The sequence below is a fragment of the Fusarium odoratissimum genome, assembly GCF_000260195.1.
Source record: "Fusarium odoratissimum NRRL 54006 unplaced genomic scaffold supercont1.25, whole genome shotgun sequence".
Classification (NCBI taxonomy): Eukaryota; Fungi; Ascomycota; class Sordariomycetes; order Hypocreales; family Nectriaceae; genus Fusarium; species Fusarium odoratissimum.
In genome coordinates this window covers 453,636-471,757 of record NW_022158778.1, presented here as the reverse complement: position 1 = coordinate 471,757, position 18,122 = coordinate 453,636, and the positions used below count along the sequence as shown (strand labels likewise).

Sequence of the window (18,122 nt, the reverse complement as noted above, 5' to 3'; positions counted from 1 at the left end):
GATAGAGTCCTTCTCTACCTATGTTGATTTTCTTTTCCCCAGGAATTTCTTTCGCCGCTCAGGCCGCTCATTTCCTGGCAGGAACCAGGCTCAACCATTTAGATATGAATTGCTCGGACTGGGGTTGCGTTCCTTGGCTGTTATGGATATGCCTTGAAACATAATGCTCCCCTTTCTGAGGCACGCAGTTACAACAAAAGTTAGGGGGATCTATAGGTAGTAAATACTATATATTTGCCTAAAATGATCCTCATTAGCTTGGATCAATCTTCTTAAGATGCAGTTACATAAGGTATCGTCTTTTGACAATTGGCATTATCCTGATTTCGTCTATAATAAACTAAACGCCGAAGTTCGCCGGATGCTTCTAGTGTGATTTTGCAACAATACCTAAAGTACTCGAACAAGACAGCTTTCGCTTGTATCCCGCTAACTTCCCATCCATACATACATACATACATACATACATACATACCCAATCGCGAATCCCGTTCCAGATGGTGGGTTGCAACAAAGCCTTCGATGAGTCAATCAGTCCATCCCACCCAAAATCAACTCCAAAAGCTCACAATCCTCTTGTCCCTTTTGTATATATACTATATAGATGGAAGAATTTCATCCCCATCCAACTCATCTAGACGAGCAAAAGCTCCGTTGCTCGCCCTCTTACACTTTCATTAGTGCCCCCCCTGTGCGCTCAAACGTGGTCCATTCCCAACGGGCAGTTACTCTCCTGTATTCTTCTAATCAAGAAAGGAGATTTCGTAGTGAGGGGCTGGCACTTGCTCCACTCGCCGGGCGACTTGAGGGAGGCTGTGGTCCATTTCGAGGGCCCGGTGGGCTTCCATGAGGAGCAGGATAAGTCGGCCTCTGCTGGTGAAGTTCATGAGAGAATCCATCGTGCCGCGGCGGAGGTGGTGGTGCCCCATTCGTCAGGGTTGGTGGTGGTAAGTGAGACGCAGGAGGAGGGGGCGGAGGAGCGTTGTGTCCGTGGGTTTGATACGGATGAGTATAACGAGGTGGCGGCGCTGGTCCATTCAGTCGTCGAGGTGATGGAGGGAGTCCGTTGGTATAAGGCTGCGACGGGGGGCCACCATGATGATTTGCCGGCGGTGGTGCAGGTGGTGAAGATCCAACTGGAGGCCCTGGTCCTACAACTGGAGGTGGTCGCAACGAAGACAGCGTGGACATCGGCGGTGGATTGTGAATTGGGGGTCCCCCATTGATGTGTCGAGGAGGCGAACCTTGCTGGCTCGCAGGTCGTCCCCAGTCACTGTATGATGGTCGTTGAGGTGGGAGGGGCGCGTATGGAGCAGGGGGAGGAGGCCGGGCGCCCAGGGCATGATCTGCGACGAGTGCAGGTGCTTGCATTGGTGGCGGAGGAACTGTCGGGGCATGAACTGGTGGAGGCCAAGCATAAGCAGCAGAAGGATTGGATTCACGATGGGCAGGCATCATCTGTGGCGGACTGCGCAAAGGATGTGTTGTCGTGCCTGGTATGCCTGCGCCGTGAGCCGAAGGTAATGGAGCGTCTGCCATGAGAGGGGACCGCCGCGGGTGCGGCTTTGCCGTACGCTGGGCCTTGCGACATTTGTGGCATTGGAATCGTCTCTGTTCTACGAATTTCTGTGCCTCGCTCCCGAGTGTGCCGTAATGCCCGTTGGTGAGTTCGCGTTCCTGCGAATTATCGATCGGCCACCACTTCGGGCTGGTGTCAATACCACAGGTGATGCAGACCTTTTCTCCTGGTTGTTTTGAGTCCGATGCCACATCTCCCGTGTCCCCATTTCGCTGCTGGCCCCATCCGCCATTGGGAGTATTTGTTGTCGAGGACCTGCGTAGGCCAGGCTGAGTCGTTGTACCTGACAACTTGGCGGCGTTTGTCATGAGATTGGCCTTGCGAACCGTACCTGTCAGTGCCAGGTCGGCCTGCTTGTAGTTCTGTACATAGAGCTGTAAAGCATTAAGCCCCGATTCATCCGCAATATCTTGCATCTGATGAATCGTCGTCTTCGTGGGGGCGTGATCCTTACACCACACAGTTGCCGACATGATGCCACTCTCCCCATTGATTGCCACGATGCTAAACTGGTCTCTTCGCGAACTCTTCACAGATGTCATTTCAAATCCGAGAACATGTCCATGTTGCCGAGCGCATTCCGCATGGACTTTATTCTAGTTAGCGTGGCCAATCTTTTTCTTTTCTCTCATCGGGACTCACATGGAATGCGACACTGATGGCACGACACACAGGCTCCATCCTGTTTGTTGCACACTTGACAAGTCTCATCGTATCTGCTCCTGGGAATCGAAGGAATACCTTCCGAAGGTTCTAGTGCTTTGGCGTTACCAAACTTGACTTCTGGGGTCCAAATAGCGCAGGTAACATGGACCCAATTGTTGTCCGCGGTCCTCTTGAGTGGTTCCCGGGGGTTGACGGGGCGATTCATCTCTTCCTGCTTCTTGCGGTAAAAGTCCGCAGCTTTCCGAGCTTGCTGAACCTCCAGGCGTTCTCGCTCACGATCCTTCTCCGACATCTTCTTTTTGTGATGTGTTATTTTCGGCTGTTCCACGAAATCATGTTCTGTGTATTCAACGGGACAAAGAACACACTTGTAATGCTAGGTCGATGTTAGCGCAGGCGTATAGATGGGTTTGAGACAACATACGATCGAGACTTGTGGGTTTTTATCGTTTGCACACATATCACAAGTCCATTTCCCGGGGTTTCGATTATCCATGATACCATAGCAATTGCGGTGTACCGTCAGGCGGCATTCGCGGCACGACAAGTGCTGGTCTCCTTGAGGTTCCAGCTGGCCACAGACTGCACAAGGCAGCACAAGAGGTTTGGGGATATCGGGGACTGTAAGGTTTTCCACACTCTTGTCCTTCTTCTTGGAAGTGGTAGAGCCGGCTGCACTAGCAGCATCCGAGTGACCATTATCCACATCTTTGTCAGAAGCTGCACCTTTAAGCTTCTTCCGTGGCGGTTCTTGTACGGTGGCAACGGCTGGGGCCGCTGAAGGGGTTGGTGCCCGTTCCGGTGTCATCATGCCCATTTCCTTCGCGGCTTGCAACTCCTTAAGGAGTTCCTCGTCTTGCTTCCGTTTCCAGGCTCGGCCACCCTGGGTAATCTTCTTGTTAACCTCATCCATATCTTCATATCGAATGGCATATCTGCGCCATAGCTCAGCGCAGCGACGGCATAAAGCTACCACACGCTCTTGGCCCTTTTCCTTATTCGAGTTCTTCGAGCCCCCATCGTTGACGACCCCGGGGACGGGGTTCGGAGCGCGCCTCCATTGTCGCGAGGAAGTCGTGGAGCAAAATTGACACACAAATCCTTGCTTTTTCTGATTTGCTTTCTCGGTATCAAATGCAGAATCATCATCGTTGTCCGCAACATCATCTGCCAGCTTACTGGCAGCAGCTTCTGCTCTCTTGGCCTCCTTCTTTCCCTTTCGACCGGCCTGGTTTTCCAAGACCTGCTTCCCGCGTGCTGACTTCTTCCAGGCGTAGTAGTAACGAGTCACCATGCCATAGTGCATAGTTTTAACGTGCTTTCTCACAAGATAAAGTTCAGAACCGTATTTTATCACGGCTTCCTCAAACTTCTTTTGCTCTGCTGGTGTCAATTCTGGTTCTTTGAATGCCTCCTTCTTGGTCTCGGAAAGATCCTTGAGAGCATGTTCCGTGTCGAATTCTGCACGAAACAATTTATTGGCAGCCACGTCTTGCAGATTGGTCGAACGTTCTGGCAGTCCGAGATCTTTTGTCATCCCCTTGGCCTTTTCCATGTACTCATTCATGTCCTTCTCTTTGATCACTTTCTCTGGGGGAGGTATCCACATGCGAGTTGCAGTACACCTAGGGTCGTCGTCGTCAAAATCTTCGCCCCGAGCTGTGTAGCCGGGAGGCATGTCTTGAACCCACTTCGGACGCTTCCCACGTGAGACTTTATCGGCTTCAATAGCAGCCAATGCTTCCTTGGACTTGGTGTCTTTCTTGCCGTTTTTCTTGATCTCAAGTGGCTTGACGTACTCGACCGGTTTTCCAGGCCACGGTAAAACATTTGCTTGATTTCTGGGTCCAATTCTCGTACTCGCGCGGGGATAAATTCTGTCGTCGTAGTCGAGTGCGTCCTCGGGCTTGCAATGCATTCCCAGGTACCGGTACGGCCAAAGAGAGGCCTGGTAGATTTGCTCGGCAGTGCCCTCATGGTGAGGATGGTCTCCTTCTTCGGGACTGGTTCTATTAGTCTCAAGCCCCTGCATCTCCTCGTCCTCTTCATCCATAGGATCGTCGTCTTCGGCATCGAAGCTTGGATCGTTAACATTAGGTGTATTACGAGCCTCCAGCTTCCTTTCCTGGGCTCGACTGCATGCTGCACATGACCAGGCAAAACCTCTGGATGGCTTTTTCAATAGAGGCGGGTTCACACAATTCATATGGTATGTGTTCTGACATACTGCACAGTCAACCGAGTCGTTGCTGAAGAAAACCAATCATGTCAGCCACTGAAGCATGGGTCTGTCATGATGTGGATGTGGATGTGGATGTGGGGAAGGCAGTGTAAGTGAGTAGGTACGTACCTTGCGCAATAGCCGGCGCATCTCTTGCAGAGCTTAACGGCGCTAGTGAGCTCCTTGCCACGCCCCTGCTCGACTAGCACGTATTTCCAGCGCTCGTCGAGAACCTTTTTTACATTGGCTGGAACGTTGACAATAGAACGCGTCGGAATCAAGTCGTAGTTCTTTTGGATATAGCGATCGTACAGTTTATCGTACCAAAAGCTGTCAGGGTCCTTTCGGTATAATTCCATATTCTTAATCTCAGCTTTGTGGTGAATCTGACATTTTCCGCGTAGCGCCGTCAACGGGCTGATGTCGGAGTGCATCGTCGCAAAAACCATTCGTGTGTCTGTGGACTTTCGGCCAATATCCTTGGGTCGGTAGTACCAGTTGATGCGAACAGCTTCCACGGGTTTGCTGCTGTCATTCTGCACATGAAGGAATTCCATGATGCGGCCCAGGTAATAGGGTTCTCCAGGTGGCTCACAGACAAGGTACACATGATCTGCGTCGCCAGGTTAGCCACGTTTGATCTGAATTTCTAGTGGACCACTTTGGAGGAAGCATGTTACCATTTGACTCCAGCGCTGTACCATCATCGGCCACCATTTTACCATTGACAGGGCGGCTCTTGCAGTTGTCAAAAGTCAGCATGTTGGTTTCTGGCCATGGGATACGCGAAGGTGTTCCGGATGCTGCTGTTTTTTTGGTTGAATTATTGACGGATGACGCTGGGTTAGTGGAACCGGCTGGGTTGCCCACGACCTTGCGCTTCCGTGCGGGCTGTGAAGCAGCCGGCTGCTGCGTTGTCGTGGGCACATTATTTGAACTGCCCGACTGTTGCTCCTTGGGAGCGTTCGCTACCTGCGCTGCCTTTGGCTCGTCTGTGCCAGCCTTGCGCGAGCTTGCACCCCCACGAGGCGCATCGCCATTCACAGCAGCGCTGGACTGACGTGAAGTCTTTTTGGAATCACTGTCCTTTTTGTCGTGATAGTAGTCATAAACATCGCCATCAATGTCCCTGTCCTCGGCGTAGTTAATACGCGATGTGCCAGTTCTGTTACGGGAACGTGTGCCGTATGGAAAGGCTGAATCTGCCCCAGCTTCCTTGGCTGCGCTGTCCAAACTCGATTGAGTGGTCATCGGGTCGGACACAGATTGAGCACCAGGGTCAGAGGTGTTGGAATCCTGAGTGACGGGTTAGAGAATGGGTCCAATCGCGATCGCGACCTCACAGCTTTGTGAGGTGAGTGAGTGAGTGAAAGTGAGAGGCACGAGAGTAAAAGTACAAATATTTAAAAGGATCGTGTGAAAAAGGTGAACGGTAATCAAGGTACGTTAAATTTCCATATCCACTCACATTGTGTTGTGCCATGACATTCAAGAGAGAATCACTTGCGCAACAACGAGATGTGGTGAATCGCGTAAGAAGGCATGCCCAGAGGTGATGGCTTGATGGCGGAAGTTGCGAAGGATGAAGACGGCAGCAGAGATTCGTATAGTTGTCTGATATGGGATAAGAATAGATCGAGAGGCCGCTTAAGTGCTTCACTCCTTTGAAGGGTATAACTTGAGACTCGAAATAGATATCGTCTGCCCTGCAAGTTGGAGTGTGTAAGTTTAAGAAGAAGGAAGAGGCATGATTCCCAGGCGCCGGGAGAAGAAACGTCCTAGCATTGGCACTGCACACTGCACTGGCACCCCGAGGCGGCGGCCCTGGCCTGGTCAATGCACCCACTCTACTAAGAGTACACTGGGGGCGATGATAGGCCGAGCTTGTAGCGGATAAGTAGCCACTAATCAGGTGGCGGCTGATTCGCAGACACTGAAACTCCGGTTCTGCCCCCGGTACGATAAAGATAAACACCACTTCTACATGCCGCACCCTGGTCATCAGTGTTACTCTCTAGTCTCCACGGGGCCCATCGAGGTCTCGCAGCACTGACGAGCCGACGGATCTCAACCCAACTCTGAGGCGTGTCCATGGGTCCACGGGTCCTCCCACAACAGAGAGCAGGCCATGCCGGGGGGAGAACCACTACAAAGCCGGTCACTACAGATTGGCCTTGATTGTGACTGTTGCGGTCGAGGCATCAGACCGGCTTTTGGTGGGAAATCCTAGGGCCTGCCTGCCTGCTAACAAGACCAAGGAAGCTGGGGTTGGCGTTGGCCAGGCTGAACCGATCATTTTGAGGAAATACGAATGTTCATACCAAGTCGATCAGATATACAATGCCGCGGCCTGCATTGTCACTATCCCAAACACTCGCAGATCCATGTAAGCAGCATAGAGAAAAGATAGAGAGGCATGCGCCCGTCAACATGATACATAACTTTCTCGAATCATGGAGTCTAGCTATCCAAGTAGCCTTGATATCACCAGTCCTTGGTTTCCGCCATTCATCCATGTCATTCAATCATACCTGTTGTCAAAGACAAAAAGATGTCCTCTTCCGGTTCCTATCTCTGGCCCTCTCTTTTTCAATTAGACTCGGCAACCTTTTCAATCCTTCTCTGCCATCAACACCATACCAAATTTGCCCAGCCCAGTTCATCATAGTTCAACGTTCATATTGGAAAGCCAACCTGCCCTGGAGACTATCGCCGCAAGTCCCGCCACTCGCCTGGAACTAGAATTACGTTCTGCTGATAAAGGGACCATTTGAGACGATGTTTTAAGAAGACTGTGGTTCTGAGTGAACTTGAACTCAGAGCTTGGAGCATGGGGCGCCAAGTCATCCGCATATTCCGTTGCATCTCCCACACCCTTGCACGCCCTCCCTCGACTCAATCGAACAAATACACAGTAGTTAACAAAGAATTGTCTTCAGGTGTTAACGCTCCGGGCTTCTGTCCGAGAAAAAAAAAATAGTACGATGAGGTTCTCAAGTTAATTCAGTTGGATCATATCCTCTAAAATGTGGCTTTTGTGTCGCTCTCTGAGTATGTACTCTCCCAGATGGCATGCGTCTAGCGTACGTATGGACCATCACCAGTATAGAGTGACATGCACGTTCATTTACCTCCCTCCGCTGAAATTTCTATCGTCGGACATTCTAACAAGCCCCGTCACAGACATAGACTACCCCATCCCGCATCTCTTCTGATGCTTTTGAAAACAGAACAGGGCTTCAACAGCCAATCGACCACAGGTACTCATCTCAGCGTAGCTATGGATACCTTGGCTTGAACAACGGCTAACCATACCAGATGAGGGCGAACCAGCTATCTCCTTCCTCTCCGCCGCCATAGTATCTCGACAGTGATGTCCGGTCTGACGCACCAACACAGCAATTGCCCATCTTATTAGGTAGCCAATGATGGCTAGCATAAAGCTGAAGCTATGCAGAATCTATGCCAACCGGTTCTTAAGTAAAGAGCCCAACTCACTAGGGATTTCTTCCATCGCCAGGCCTGGCTAGACCTAGCCTTAACCGTTACGCGTGAGGGAAAAAATCGAGTGTGTGGTGATGATGTTGAGATCCTCGTGGGAGCTGACGGAAGGGAGTCGGTAATAGGGCTAAGATTGAGCTGGCGTAGTGAAGCCAGCTCCACCAACGTGGCCGGGGCTCTGGTTGGATGGATTGGAGGTTACCCAGGCTTAGAGATGATGCCCTGCAGCGGTACGTACTGCTTGAGTCTTCTACCTTAGGTAGTCCCGTAGCTGGTGTTTTGTCGTCCCCCTTTGAGCAAGCGAGGCCTTGCTCGGTCTGTCTTCTTCAGATTAGGTTGACGACTTGATGATGGGATGGTAGGTTTTGTTCCCTCGGCCTAGGGATGGTACGGGCATCTTCCCACCCGGACCAGGAGCCTTTCTTCGACTTGTTATAGTGCCGGTACAGGCATACCTAGGTTCAAGGTATGCTTGTCTCAACTCCCTCATTACTATAATTTACCAGGTGCCAGCAGCATTAATGGAAATGCCAAGTAGGCCCTGCTACTCTGGACTTTCACTTACTAACTACGTACCTAGCGTGACGAGTTTGGTCCTGATTGCGCATGCCAGCGACTGCTTGTTCCTCCTGACAGGTGGCTCCTTGTTTCATCGAATTGCCACAAATGAGATATACTACTGTGTATGTAGCTGAACGAGGCTCTCGCAAGTCTGTGGAGAATACACTTGAGAAAATGGCGATTTACCTCAGTACAATCATGCCTCTGTGTGGCCCAAGTTCAGTCGCGTTTCGCACAATTTTTTGTTACCTATGAATCACAGCCATGGCAAAATTGAAACGGCAACCATGTCTCGTTGAAGGGCTGGTCTGAATCACATCCCGCAGTAGGCAGTCGACCTGAGGATTAAAAAAGACGTCAAGAGGCAAAGTACAATTCTGTACGTTTAGACCCGTCTCTGCAGTGCAGATTCGGCACAAGAAAGGCAGAGATGACGGTTGATTTAGTGTAGGCAGCCGAGGCCCTGGCTGCAGAGGATAATGCTGCACGGTGTTGTCAAATGGTCGTCGAATCAAGATTCCTTGGATGGATCGAAGAGGCACACCCCCCAAAAAAGACTGCCCCTCAAAGGAAAAAAAAAACGTACCGACCAACTACCTTGTTAAAGGGTCGTGGGGCAATACACGACCCGGCCGCAGGGGAAAGCTCACAACGACACTTGAGACTCAATCCACACGACGCATCGCAATATCGTGATTAACCACGGAGGAACGCTAGCCAAAAATTATAAGAAGTAATTTGGGACCAATCATCCATCTCCGTATATGGGAAATCCTTTTTCTTTGGAAGTATATCGATCTAAGATCTCGTTGGCTGTCAGGGTATACATGCGGTCGGCCCAAGAAGGGAGTAGCGCCATGGATGCAAGGTAGGCAGCGGATGGACTATCTGTATCTGTATGCAGCATGTGCAATCGACCTGAGTCAATTCCCATATAGTTCTACAGAGTTGAGGCAGAAATATCTCAATAAAGAAGAAAAAGGGATGAGAGACCAAGGTCTGACGCTGAGAGGGAAATAACATAAGTGATCAGGACGGCTAAGTTATTGGGTGGAAATAATTTAAAGGCCATGCGACCAGACTCCCAGCAAACAGGGGCACTAGCTGCCTTAGGTAGTAGCTTCCATAGTAGGAAGATTGGTTGGTCGTACGGGATAGGTCAGTTGGTGGATGATGGGATGGGAGGAGGGCAGGAGGCGAGAGGCAGACCCGACAGGGCAGGTTTATGCCACCTGCCGTTGGCGGTCACTGCCCTGAAGAACAGTGCAGGGTTCATCAACTTATTAGCGTCAATCGATCACACCCACCCAATGAGAACCCTCCATCGTGCCGCGGGGCACCACCAAAAGCCCTGCATCGGCTGCTGCCCGCCGTGCCTGACACCCCACGTCTGGTTTGCTATTCGACCACGTGACTTGGCGTTTTAAGGTCTTTTGGGACGCGTTATCTCAACGCGTCTCACATCACATTTCCTGAGGACCTGTCAACAAGGATTGTTGGACTTGGTGGCTCATTTATGTTTCGCTCTCGTTGACATTTCGTCTTGTTTCCTTTGTCTTTTTGGTACCGATCATGAAGAGCATGCGAGGGTTACTACACACAACCAGTGTCGAAACTACAAATGAACAAAAGACTACATTCGCTACCACTTCTGTTGCTGGACACAAAAGAAGTATATCAACCGCTGAAGAACACCACTTCAGGGCTTCTACCTCTCGGGCAACTGTTCAGTTTCAGCGAGCCGTCAGTCTCCCCTCTGCCCCTCCTAGAATTTCTGCGAGTCGCATTGTTCGTCTCGATGAGCGAGTCGGGCCCTCTGAGTATTCTCAGCGGAGGGCTATTGCTGCGACTCCTACATCGTCTTGTGATCCTGAACTCGAATTAAGCCATTCTACATATAGTCTTCCTCAACAGCTGGTTGATAATTTTGCTTCACTTGGCATAAAACAAATATACCCGTGGCAAAAATCTTGCCTCAAAGGCCCTGGGCTTCTGACAGGAGAAAAGAACCTTGTATATTGTGCACCAACTGGCGGTGGCAAATCTCTTGTGGCTGACGGTGAGATGAATAACGGTAGTGCATGGATCTTAGCTAACACTTGTAGTGCTCATGCTGAAAAGAATTCTGGAAGAAAAGGGAACAAAAGCCCTCCTTGTGTTACCATATGTTGCTTTGGTTCAAGAGAAAGTTCGTTGGCTTCGTAGTGTGGTACAAGGCTTACACTTCACCTCTGAAACAACGGTCGATGACGACAAACGCATCTGGCGTAGACGAGCTGATGAAAACACAGTCCGTGTCATTGGTTTCTTTGGGGGTGGAAAAGTTCGAGCAACTTGGGCTGATTTTGATATTGGCGTGTGCACGTTGGAGAAGGTCGGTTTTTAGTACCGCTATCCCACTCTGCTAAGCCAGTAAATTATTGACACTCCAAGGCAAACGCACTCGTGAATACGGCTATTGACGACTGTTCGATCTCCAAGCTCCGCGCGGTCGTGCTTGATGAGTTACACATGGTTGATGATGATCATCGAGGCTATTTGTTAGAACTCGTGGCGACCAAACTGCTCAGCCTGGAGCAGCGTGTACAAATCGTGGGTATGAGTGCCACTCTCCCGGTATGTTAGTCGGCCGACTTCGTAATGCATTTTGAGTCGTCTAATTTGGTAGTAGAACATGGACATGATGGCTCGATGGCTCGAAGGGCATTGTTACGAAACTCGGTATCGACCGGTTCCTATCGAGGAACATCTCGTGTATGACGGCAACATTTATCCCGCAGGTTCTACAAGCAGTCTCATCAAAACAGCTACACAGCTGAACAGTCGGTCTACACAGACACAGGCACAGATGAGACCCATCCGGCGAATCGAACCATCTACCCACAAGGAGCTTCGCGACCCAGTATTAAATGCAGTGGTCACACTTGCTCACGAGACCGCTTTTGCTGGTTTCGGTGCCCTCGTCTTTGCCGGGAGTCGTGGCATGTGCGAGTCTGACGCACGATGGATTAGTCGGGCTATGCCCCAGCCACATGAGCTCAAGGCTGACGTTGTTGACAGGAGGATGGACTTGCTGGGAGAGCTTCGCAGTCTTAACACTGGGGTTGATCCGGTATTGGAAGAGACGATCCTTTATGGCGTTGCATTTCATCGTAAGTGAGACGTCCGTTTTGCAAAATCGAGCATGTGTTCCTAATTGATTTAGATGTAAGTCGCTCTGGCCGACTGAGGCTCACGAACATTTCTGACTATATAGGCTGGCTTGACGACTGAAGAGAGAGATCTCATAGCGGCAGCTTACGATTCTGGAACACTATTAGTGTGCGTCGCGACCTGCAGTCTGGCTGCTGGTATCAACCTGTAAGACTCGCTGTTTCGATTGTTAAACACTTCATTTACTTTTGCAGGCCAGCAAGACGGGTGATTTTACACAACTGTCGAATGGGGCGCGAATTTGTTGGACCATCGATGCTCAGGCAAATGCGAGGGCGAGCTGGAAGACAGGGGAAAGCATCTATCGGTGAAACATATCTCTGCAGCCGCGAAAATGACCTCGAGCAGGTTGTAGAGCTCATGAATGCGGAGCTGCCACCTGTCGCCAGCTGTCTTAACACTGAGAATCGACGTATCCAACGGTGCGTCTGTCCTATAAAAGCATGAATGATCGCCAGCTAATAGATTTCAGTGCACTGCTAGAAGTCATATCCATACGCTTAGCTACGAGTCGTGAGTCCATTATGGACTACTTCTCAAAGTCTCTGTTGAGTCATACTCATAGCGCCAAGTTTGTCAATGATTGTATCACCTCAAGCTTGGAAGAGATAGAATCAATGGGTTTTGTGACCTCCGATTCCTTGTCCATGTTCACGGCGACACAACTAGGTAGGGCAATTGTGGCATCAGCTATCGATCCCGACGATGGTGTATTTGTCCATAACGAACTCGGTCGGGCACTCCAAGCATTTGTCATGGATGGTGAGATGCACGTCCTATACACGTTCACACCAGTCCAAGAATTTGGGGTTATGGTGAACTGGCAGGTCTTTCGGAATGAAATGGAAGGTCTGGACGAGAGTGGTTTACGGGTGCTGAGGCTTCTGGGCATCAAACCTACCACAATACTCAAGCTGTAGGTTGTGTTCACGGTCACGGGGTACTCACTGACAGCCAAATAGTGCTCAAGGTGCCACACTCCGTGAGACTACGCCAGAGGAGAGGCAGGTTGCTCGAGTACATCGACGCTTTTATCTCGCTCTCCAACTGCGGGATCTGTGTAACGAGATTCCTATACACATAGTGGCACGCAAATACGACGTGCCTCGTGGAATGGTTCAGAATCTTTCGCAGACTTGTCAAGGCTTCGCTGCAGGAATGATCAAGTTCTGTGAACAGATGAGCTGGGGGTATGTTCATGTCAACTTTTTCACCACATAGCTAACCGGTATCCAGAGTAATGGCCGCAGCTCTTGAACACTTTTCAGACAGGCTCGTGGCTGGTGCAAGAGCTGACCTATTAGCCTTGGCAAAGATTCCCTTCATCAAGAGCCGAACAGCGTGAGTGCATTGCTCTCAGCAGAAACTAGTGTTGCTTAAATATCATAGGCGAGTATTTTGGGAGAACGGTTTTCGTACCGTGGCAACGATCGCGAATGCAGATCCTACAGAGCTACTTCCTATATTGATGCAGGTTGGTGTTACGATCTGTTATTGAAAATGCACACATGGGTAGTACTGACTTTTGTGCGCAGGCTCAACCAAACAAGATCCGTCTAAAAGGTAAAGACAATGAGAAATACGAAGAGAAACTTCTTGTCAAGGCCAAAGTCATATCGGATGCTGCAAGCAAGATTTGGAGTGAGTTGTCTTGACCTCTGTTTCACCTGACAAGCCTAATATGATTCCCGAAGAACTCCAAATGCAGGCAGAGATGGAGGAGGAGTAGCCTGTGTCCAGAAACTGTGTCGGTGGGCAATAACAGGGCTGGCTCACTGCAGAATCTTGCCGCGGCTTACATTCTGGTGAGTACAGGCCTAGGGCGGCAAAAAAAGTCGGGCTTTGGACGTGAATGCAGGCGCGAGATAGATGGCTGCATGCAGCGTATTGGGTGGGCTAGGATTCCACGCCTGAGGGAGACATGTGCCTCGCGAGTAGGCGTGTGTACTGGCAAAACATTGATCACGAACACCAACTGTAAGGATGGCGAGTTGAATCGCCCTCTAGATTGAGGTCGATTCATGATGCATCTGTCGTTCGCAAACGCGCGTCGATAATATGCGTGGGAGCGGAGGCATCGATCCCAGTAAGAGGTTAGGAATTCGACGAATTTACCCCTGTTTTAATTCAGCCAGCTTGCCGCCGCCTCTCACAAAGAATTGAGAAAATGTTGCGTCAGATGAAATGAATGGGAAGATGTCCCTTGTTCGTGCAGAAGGCGTGACTGATCATTTTCTGGTGGCCTGTTTGTTGAGATATTCAGAAACTCGATGAAGACCTTACCTATCAACGATTGGTCATTTGGTGACCAAGCATTGTCTTACTCCAACCAAGCGCTTGTACCGCTGCACGTCGTCTGCGCCTTGCTTATTCTGCGTCAAAATACAGCCAAAATGGTTGGGTGGCTGTGGCACTCAATTGGTAGCCATCTACCATCCACATGCTTGACATGTTGTTGGCTGTTTCTGGGCTTAGACCGGACGCCAAGATGGTGTGTGTGTGTGTGGTGAATGCCTACCTATGTCTATTTCTAGTACTATTTACTACGGTGTTTCGGGAGATAGAACGTTTCTGAAAGCCTCATTTTACGCTTTTCACGCGCCCTCACGCGATCCTTTGACTAAAGAAATACTGGTCTGAATTGGATCAGTACTTGATAGCTTTGATATGGCGGGTGATGCGGGAAATGCAGAACTTGCAGGCTCAACCGTCACAGTGCACACCTTGGCCGATGCTATGGGCGTTCCTCAGCCCCAGGTTATCGTGATAGACAGAGACTACCAGGAAGAGAAAGAAGAAAATCTCCCTAGCACAACAGAAGACCTCTGGGTCAGTTCAGCAGATGGCCGATATTGTTCTGCCCCTGTACCAATACGAGTTGGTCCTCTGAACAACATGCAAACTTTCTACGTATGTGAAGATACCGATCTATTGAGATGGGGCCAGTTGAACTAACAGGGTTCCAGGTTCACAGAGATATACTTGTCCAGGCAGAGTGGTTTCGAAAGGCCCTATGTGGAAACTTCAGAGAAGCAAGTGAGCAATTCATTGATCTGCCAGAGGAGGATCCGGCTATTTTTCATTTCCTCGTTGCATTTCTATACGAGGGTTGCTTTGAACCTATCAGGCCAGCAGCGAGCGTTTTAGGTGAATCAACTGGCTTACAGCCTGATCCCGACCCACGAGTGCTGATGTGTCAATAGAACCAGAAGTCGATAAGGGGAAGGGTATTGAAGTTGACCCAGAGCCAGCAGAGGCTTCGGACTCAAGCTCGTCAAGTAGCAGTAGCAGTTCTGGGAGCTCGGGTACCTCATGGAGACGCCGGCGTCGGGCTCGACAAACGAGACTTGGTGAGGCGGAAGAAACCCAGGAGAAGCATCCGGGACATCATCGACCGGGTTGCTCGTGTCCTCGATGCCTCGCTCGGCGTGATTTTTCGAGATGCTGGCAATGCGGGGCTCAGCGATCTCGCGAAGGCAATCCTCTTGTGCCTGTGCCTTATGGTCGAGGGGCTCCCAGAAGAGGGATCCATCCTCCAGGTGTTTTCCCTCCTCCTGTCAGCATTCCGATGCCTCCTCAGCAGAGCCAACCGGAGCGTATTACAGGAGAGGATCTTCGGACGTGGTTCCTGGCGTATGAGCTCAACCTCGACGTTTATATTTGCGCGACACGTTATCTTATGGACGACTTTCGAAAGGCAGTGATGCGGTCGTGTGTTGATATGCTCGAGACAGCAGGCTGGGATGCTGCACAACCAAAGATGATGCATCTTTGCAGGAAACTTTATCACAACGTGCCAGAGGTTGATGACTTGCTCAAGATGGTCATGGCACGCGTTGGGTTCCTTCAGCCGCTTCTCTGGAAGCGCGCGCCTGTAGAGACAAGTGAGTTCTTGGTGAGTAACCCAGAGCTCGCTGCTACCATTCTACGAGAGACGGTCATGAGGCATTCGCAGCCGACGGCGGATTTGCCATCGATGGAGCATGTTCATACTACGGCTTATGAAGACGAGTGGCAGAACTTGGGTCGTGCACCTGCACGAACACGAGCCTATCACTAGTCAATGGTTATAATACTCGATGCGGTTTGTGGTCGTTGTTCTTTGCTGTTTTGTCTACAGACTGGAGGCCGGATCGGTACACTATTAATATAGCCACTGGAAGTTTTATTTTCTACTTAAATATAGTAGGTACCAGCTTTCATATCCATCTCATCTTTACTATCTTATGTGCGAGTAAAGTTATTCTTCTTGGTGAATTTAACTTCTGCAGGTATGCCAGTTTTGCAAGACACCCAAATCTAGTCAATAACATCGTCTCTCAGGCTAAACAGTTGCTGCAGAACCTCGTCCGATTTCGCTCTTAATGCCGAGTGGTACATGACATTCGTCTCAAAAGTCTTTGTACCCTTGACAAGCTTGGCTGTGTCTCTGGCAAAGTTATAGTCGACGTACATATCCTCAACGAACGAAGCAGCATATACAGGAACCTTATTCTTACGCAGCTTCTCCTGATCGTAAAGAGCAGGCCAGTTATCACGACTGGCCAATAACTTAGCCTCCTGGCGAAGTATCTGGAGCTCTGGGTAAGTTTCGAAGTGAAATGGGAATATCATTTCTCCAGAGAAGTAGAGGCATCCGCTGGTAGATTCCGTTGAGTAGTTGTCATTCAGCCAGGAGAAGGGCTTGAGTTCTTTGCCAATGCGATTGGCTGACCAGGCGGAGGCTAAACCAGGGCCGTCGCAATATATGGCCTCGTGAAGGATGGCGTATATGATGTTGGTATCAAATGGGTTCCAGCCTTCAAGCGGCACTAGGGATGCTCTGTTGAAAAATCCGAACTGATCGAGGGATGTTTTTAATGTCAGGATCGTAGAGTGAACCTGGTCGAAGCCACCATGGCTTCCAAAGGAAATGCCGATAGTCAAGAGACGAGGAACGGTGAGGACACCGCCAGATGGCAACGGAATACTGCCACCTTTACTCTCTATGAATTTAGCCACTTGACGGACGTTTTCGACGTCCTCTGGGAATTTTTCATAGTACTGCTCGTTGCGTTCTATGACCCGTTGGAATGTTGCTTCATATACTTGGTCAGGCTTCTTACCCACAGGGGCTAGACCGCCAGTGAGAAAGACTTCCCGAAGACCTTCTGGATGCATGGATAAATAGGATAGTGCGATGAAACCTCCGTACGACTGGCCAAAGATGGACCATGGTTGTTTGGCAGCGGGCCACGAGGCGGTAAGATACTTCCTTACAGCTTCGCAGTCCCGGACTGTGTTGTCCTGGCGCATGAGGCCGAGGTACCGAGTGCGCCCTTCAACGTCTTCAGATACAAGGCTTAGCATATCAGCACCAACTGGTGTACTTAGGCCAACGCCGCGATGATCAAGTAAGAGAAGCTGGTATCCCTTTGCAAGAGCGTGGCGGGTGAGGGGATGATCCTGCGGTTCACGGTTGCCAAAGCCCGGTCCTCCCTCAAGATAGACCATATATGGTTTTGGGGGCTCGCCAAATTCGTCTTTTGGACTGTTCTCCGACTCTTCATCATCAGGTGGGAATATGGGAACATCGTGTTTCTTGACAGCACGTGCAAATAGTGTGATGGAAGGGCCCTGGATGTCCGTGTAGTCCAGAGGTACTTTGAAGAAGAGCTCCGTGACACATAATTGTCCAGGCAGCACGTGAGATTTTCTGCTGACCAGGTCGGCTTGGGGGATGGACAAGTTTTCGGGAGTAGACATGGTGACTCGTGTTACAATAGCAGGGGGTGATAGTGATGGTGTTTTAGTGATGGCGGGGTTGGCGGGTAAGATGTTTGAATACCAAACCACCTACCTACCTACCACCTCTTACCTACTTTAGTAGGCGAATTGATAGGCAGTCTTAAGGCATCACTTAGACTCTTCCTACAAATGGCAATGGCTTATACTAATCCAGCCTTACTGTTCTGTTCTATAAATAAGTTCAAATTTAGTTTACTGGGTCAACGTGTTTTCGAGTTGTATATCAGTCTGAATACATGCTTTACTTTGTGGGCTTTTCCTGTGGGGTAATTATGCTCAAATCCAAAACATGCTACCCCTAAGGTATTGTAATTATTATCTAATAAGATTATCAGACTAACAAAGATGAGGTCACCCAGACAAACTGTTTCATCTGTAAAGTGGTCTCCATTCTCGTCACCTTACTTGGTACTACCTATCACAGCGCGCGATACATCTATAGGGTAGCTTTGGCTTCTATTTAGCATTGCCTCGGCCTGTGCTTCACCTCCATAATCCGCTCTGGAGGGGCCGAGCTTCGCGCTAGGTACCTAGACAAGGAAGCACCTACTGCCAGCACATGGTGCGTCAGACCACATAACATACCTAGGTAGG

General features: G+C 50.0%; 4 protein-coding genes across 14 annotated transcripts; 2 read left to right on the top strand and 2 right to left on the bottom strand.

Annotated features, from left to right (window-relative positions):
- Window positions 1–219: 219 nt before the first annotated feature.
- Window positions 220–6,200, bottom strand: FOIG_12252 (uncharacterized protein). 7 transcript variants are annotated; one of them, XM_031213120.1, is made up of 6 exons: window positions 5,935–6,200; window positions 5,147–5,762; window positions 4,596–5,079; window positions 2,670–4,494; window positions 2,222–2,621; window positions 220–2,168 (listed from the first exon to the last, which is right to left on the bottom strand). In XM_031213120.1, exons 1-6 carry the CDS (start codon window positions 5,947–5,949, stop codon window positions 748–750), a joined length of 4,761 nt encoding a protein of 1,586 aa, XP_031057416.1. In that variant the 5' UTR covers window positions 5,950–6,200; the 3' UTR covers window positions 220–747. The 7 variants fall into 7 exon arrangements, with proteins under 7 accessions (XP_031057416.1, XP_031057417.1, XP_031057418.1 ...); XM_031213121.1 differs by having other exon boundaries at window positions 5,147–6,200; XM_031213122.1 differs by having other exon boundaries at window positions 4,596–5,762.
- Window positions 6,201–10,001: 3,801 nt separating this feature from the next.
- On the top strand, window positions 10,002–13,956 carry FOIG_12251 (DNA polymerase theta subunit; the record flags this gene model as incomplete). Of its 5 annotated transcripts, XM_031213115.1 has the most annotated exons (13): window positions 10,101–10,587; window positions 10,634–10,902; window positions 10,962–11,144; window positions 11,200–11,680; window positions 11,734–11,735; window positions 11,785–11,888; window positions 11,936–12,163; window positions 12,214–12,657; window positions 12,704–12,931; window positions 12,978–13,082; window positions 13,131–13,215; window positions 13,277–13,382; window positions 13,436–13,956. In XM_031213115.1, 13 exons carry the CDS (start codon window positions 10,101–10,103, stop codon window positions 13,468–13,470), a joined length of 2,757 nt encoding a protein of 918 aa, XP_031057411.1. In that variant the 3' UTR covers window positions 13,471–13,956. The 5 variants fall into 5 exon arrangements, with proteins under 5 accessions (XP_031057413.1, XP_031057411.1, XP_031057412.1 ...); XM_031213117.1 differs by having other exon boundaries at window positions 10,002–10,587; window positions 13,131–13,382; XM_031213116.1 differs by having other exon boundaries at window positions 13,277–13,956.
- A 174-nt stretch (window positions 13,957–14,130) lies between these two features.
- Window positions 14,131–17,545, top strand: FOIG_12250 (uncharacterized protein). The gene is made up of 3 exons (XM_031213114.1): window positions 14,131–14,651; window positions 14,708–14,888; window positions 14,945–17,545. Exons 1-3 carry the CDS (start codon window positions 14,409–14,411, stop codon window positions 15,799–15,801), a joined length of 1,281 nt encoding a protein of 426 aa, XP_031057410.1. The 5' UTR covers window positions 14,131–14,408; the 3' UTR covers window positions 15,802–17,545.
- Window positions 15,826–17,640, bottom strand: FOIG_12249 (uncharacterized protein). Its single transcript, XM_031213113.1, has one exon. It carries the CDS (start codon window positions 17,484–17,486, stop codon window positions 16,041–16,043), a length of 1,446 nt encoding a protein of 481 aa, XP_031057409.1. The 5' UTR covers window positions 17,487–17,640; the 3' UTR covers window positions 15,826–16,040.
- Window positions 17,641–18,122: the final 482 nt, after the last annotated feature.

Coding starts and splice junctions, on each gene's coding strand:
- FOIG_12252 (XM_031213120.1), bottom strand. Junction 4,495..4,595: donor TGCGCCGGCTATTGCGCAAG/GTACGTACCTAC, acceptor GGTTTTCTTCAG/CAACGACTCGGTTGACTGTG. Junction 2,622..2,669: donor AAAACCCACAAGTCTCGATC/GTATGTTGTCTC, acceptor ACATCGACCTAG/CATTACAAGTGTGTTCTTTG.
- FOIG_12250 (XM_031213114.1), top strand. CDS start 14,409: ATGGCGGGTGATGCGGGAAATGCAGAACTTGCAGGCTCAACCGTCACA. Junction 14,652..14,707: donor ACAACATGCAAACTTTCTAC/GTATGTGAAGAT, acceptor ACAGGGTTCCAG/GTTCACAGAGATATACTTGT. Junction 14,889..14,944: donor GCCAGCAGCGAGCGTTTTAG/GTGAATCAACTG, acceptor ATGTGTCAATAG/AACCAGAAGTCGATAAGGGG.
- FOIG_12249 (XM_031213113.1), bottom strand. CDS start 17,486: ATGTCTACTCCCGAAAACTTGTCCATCCCCCAAGCCGACCTGGTCAGC.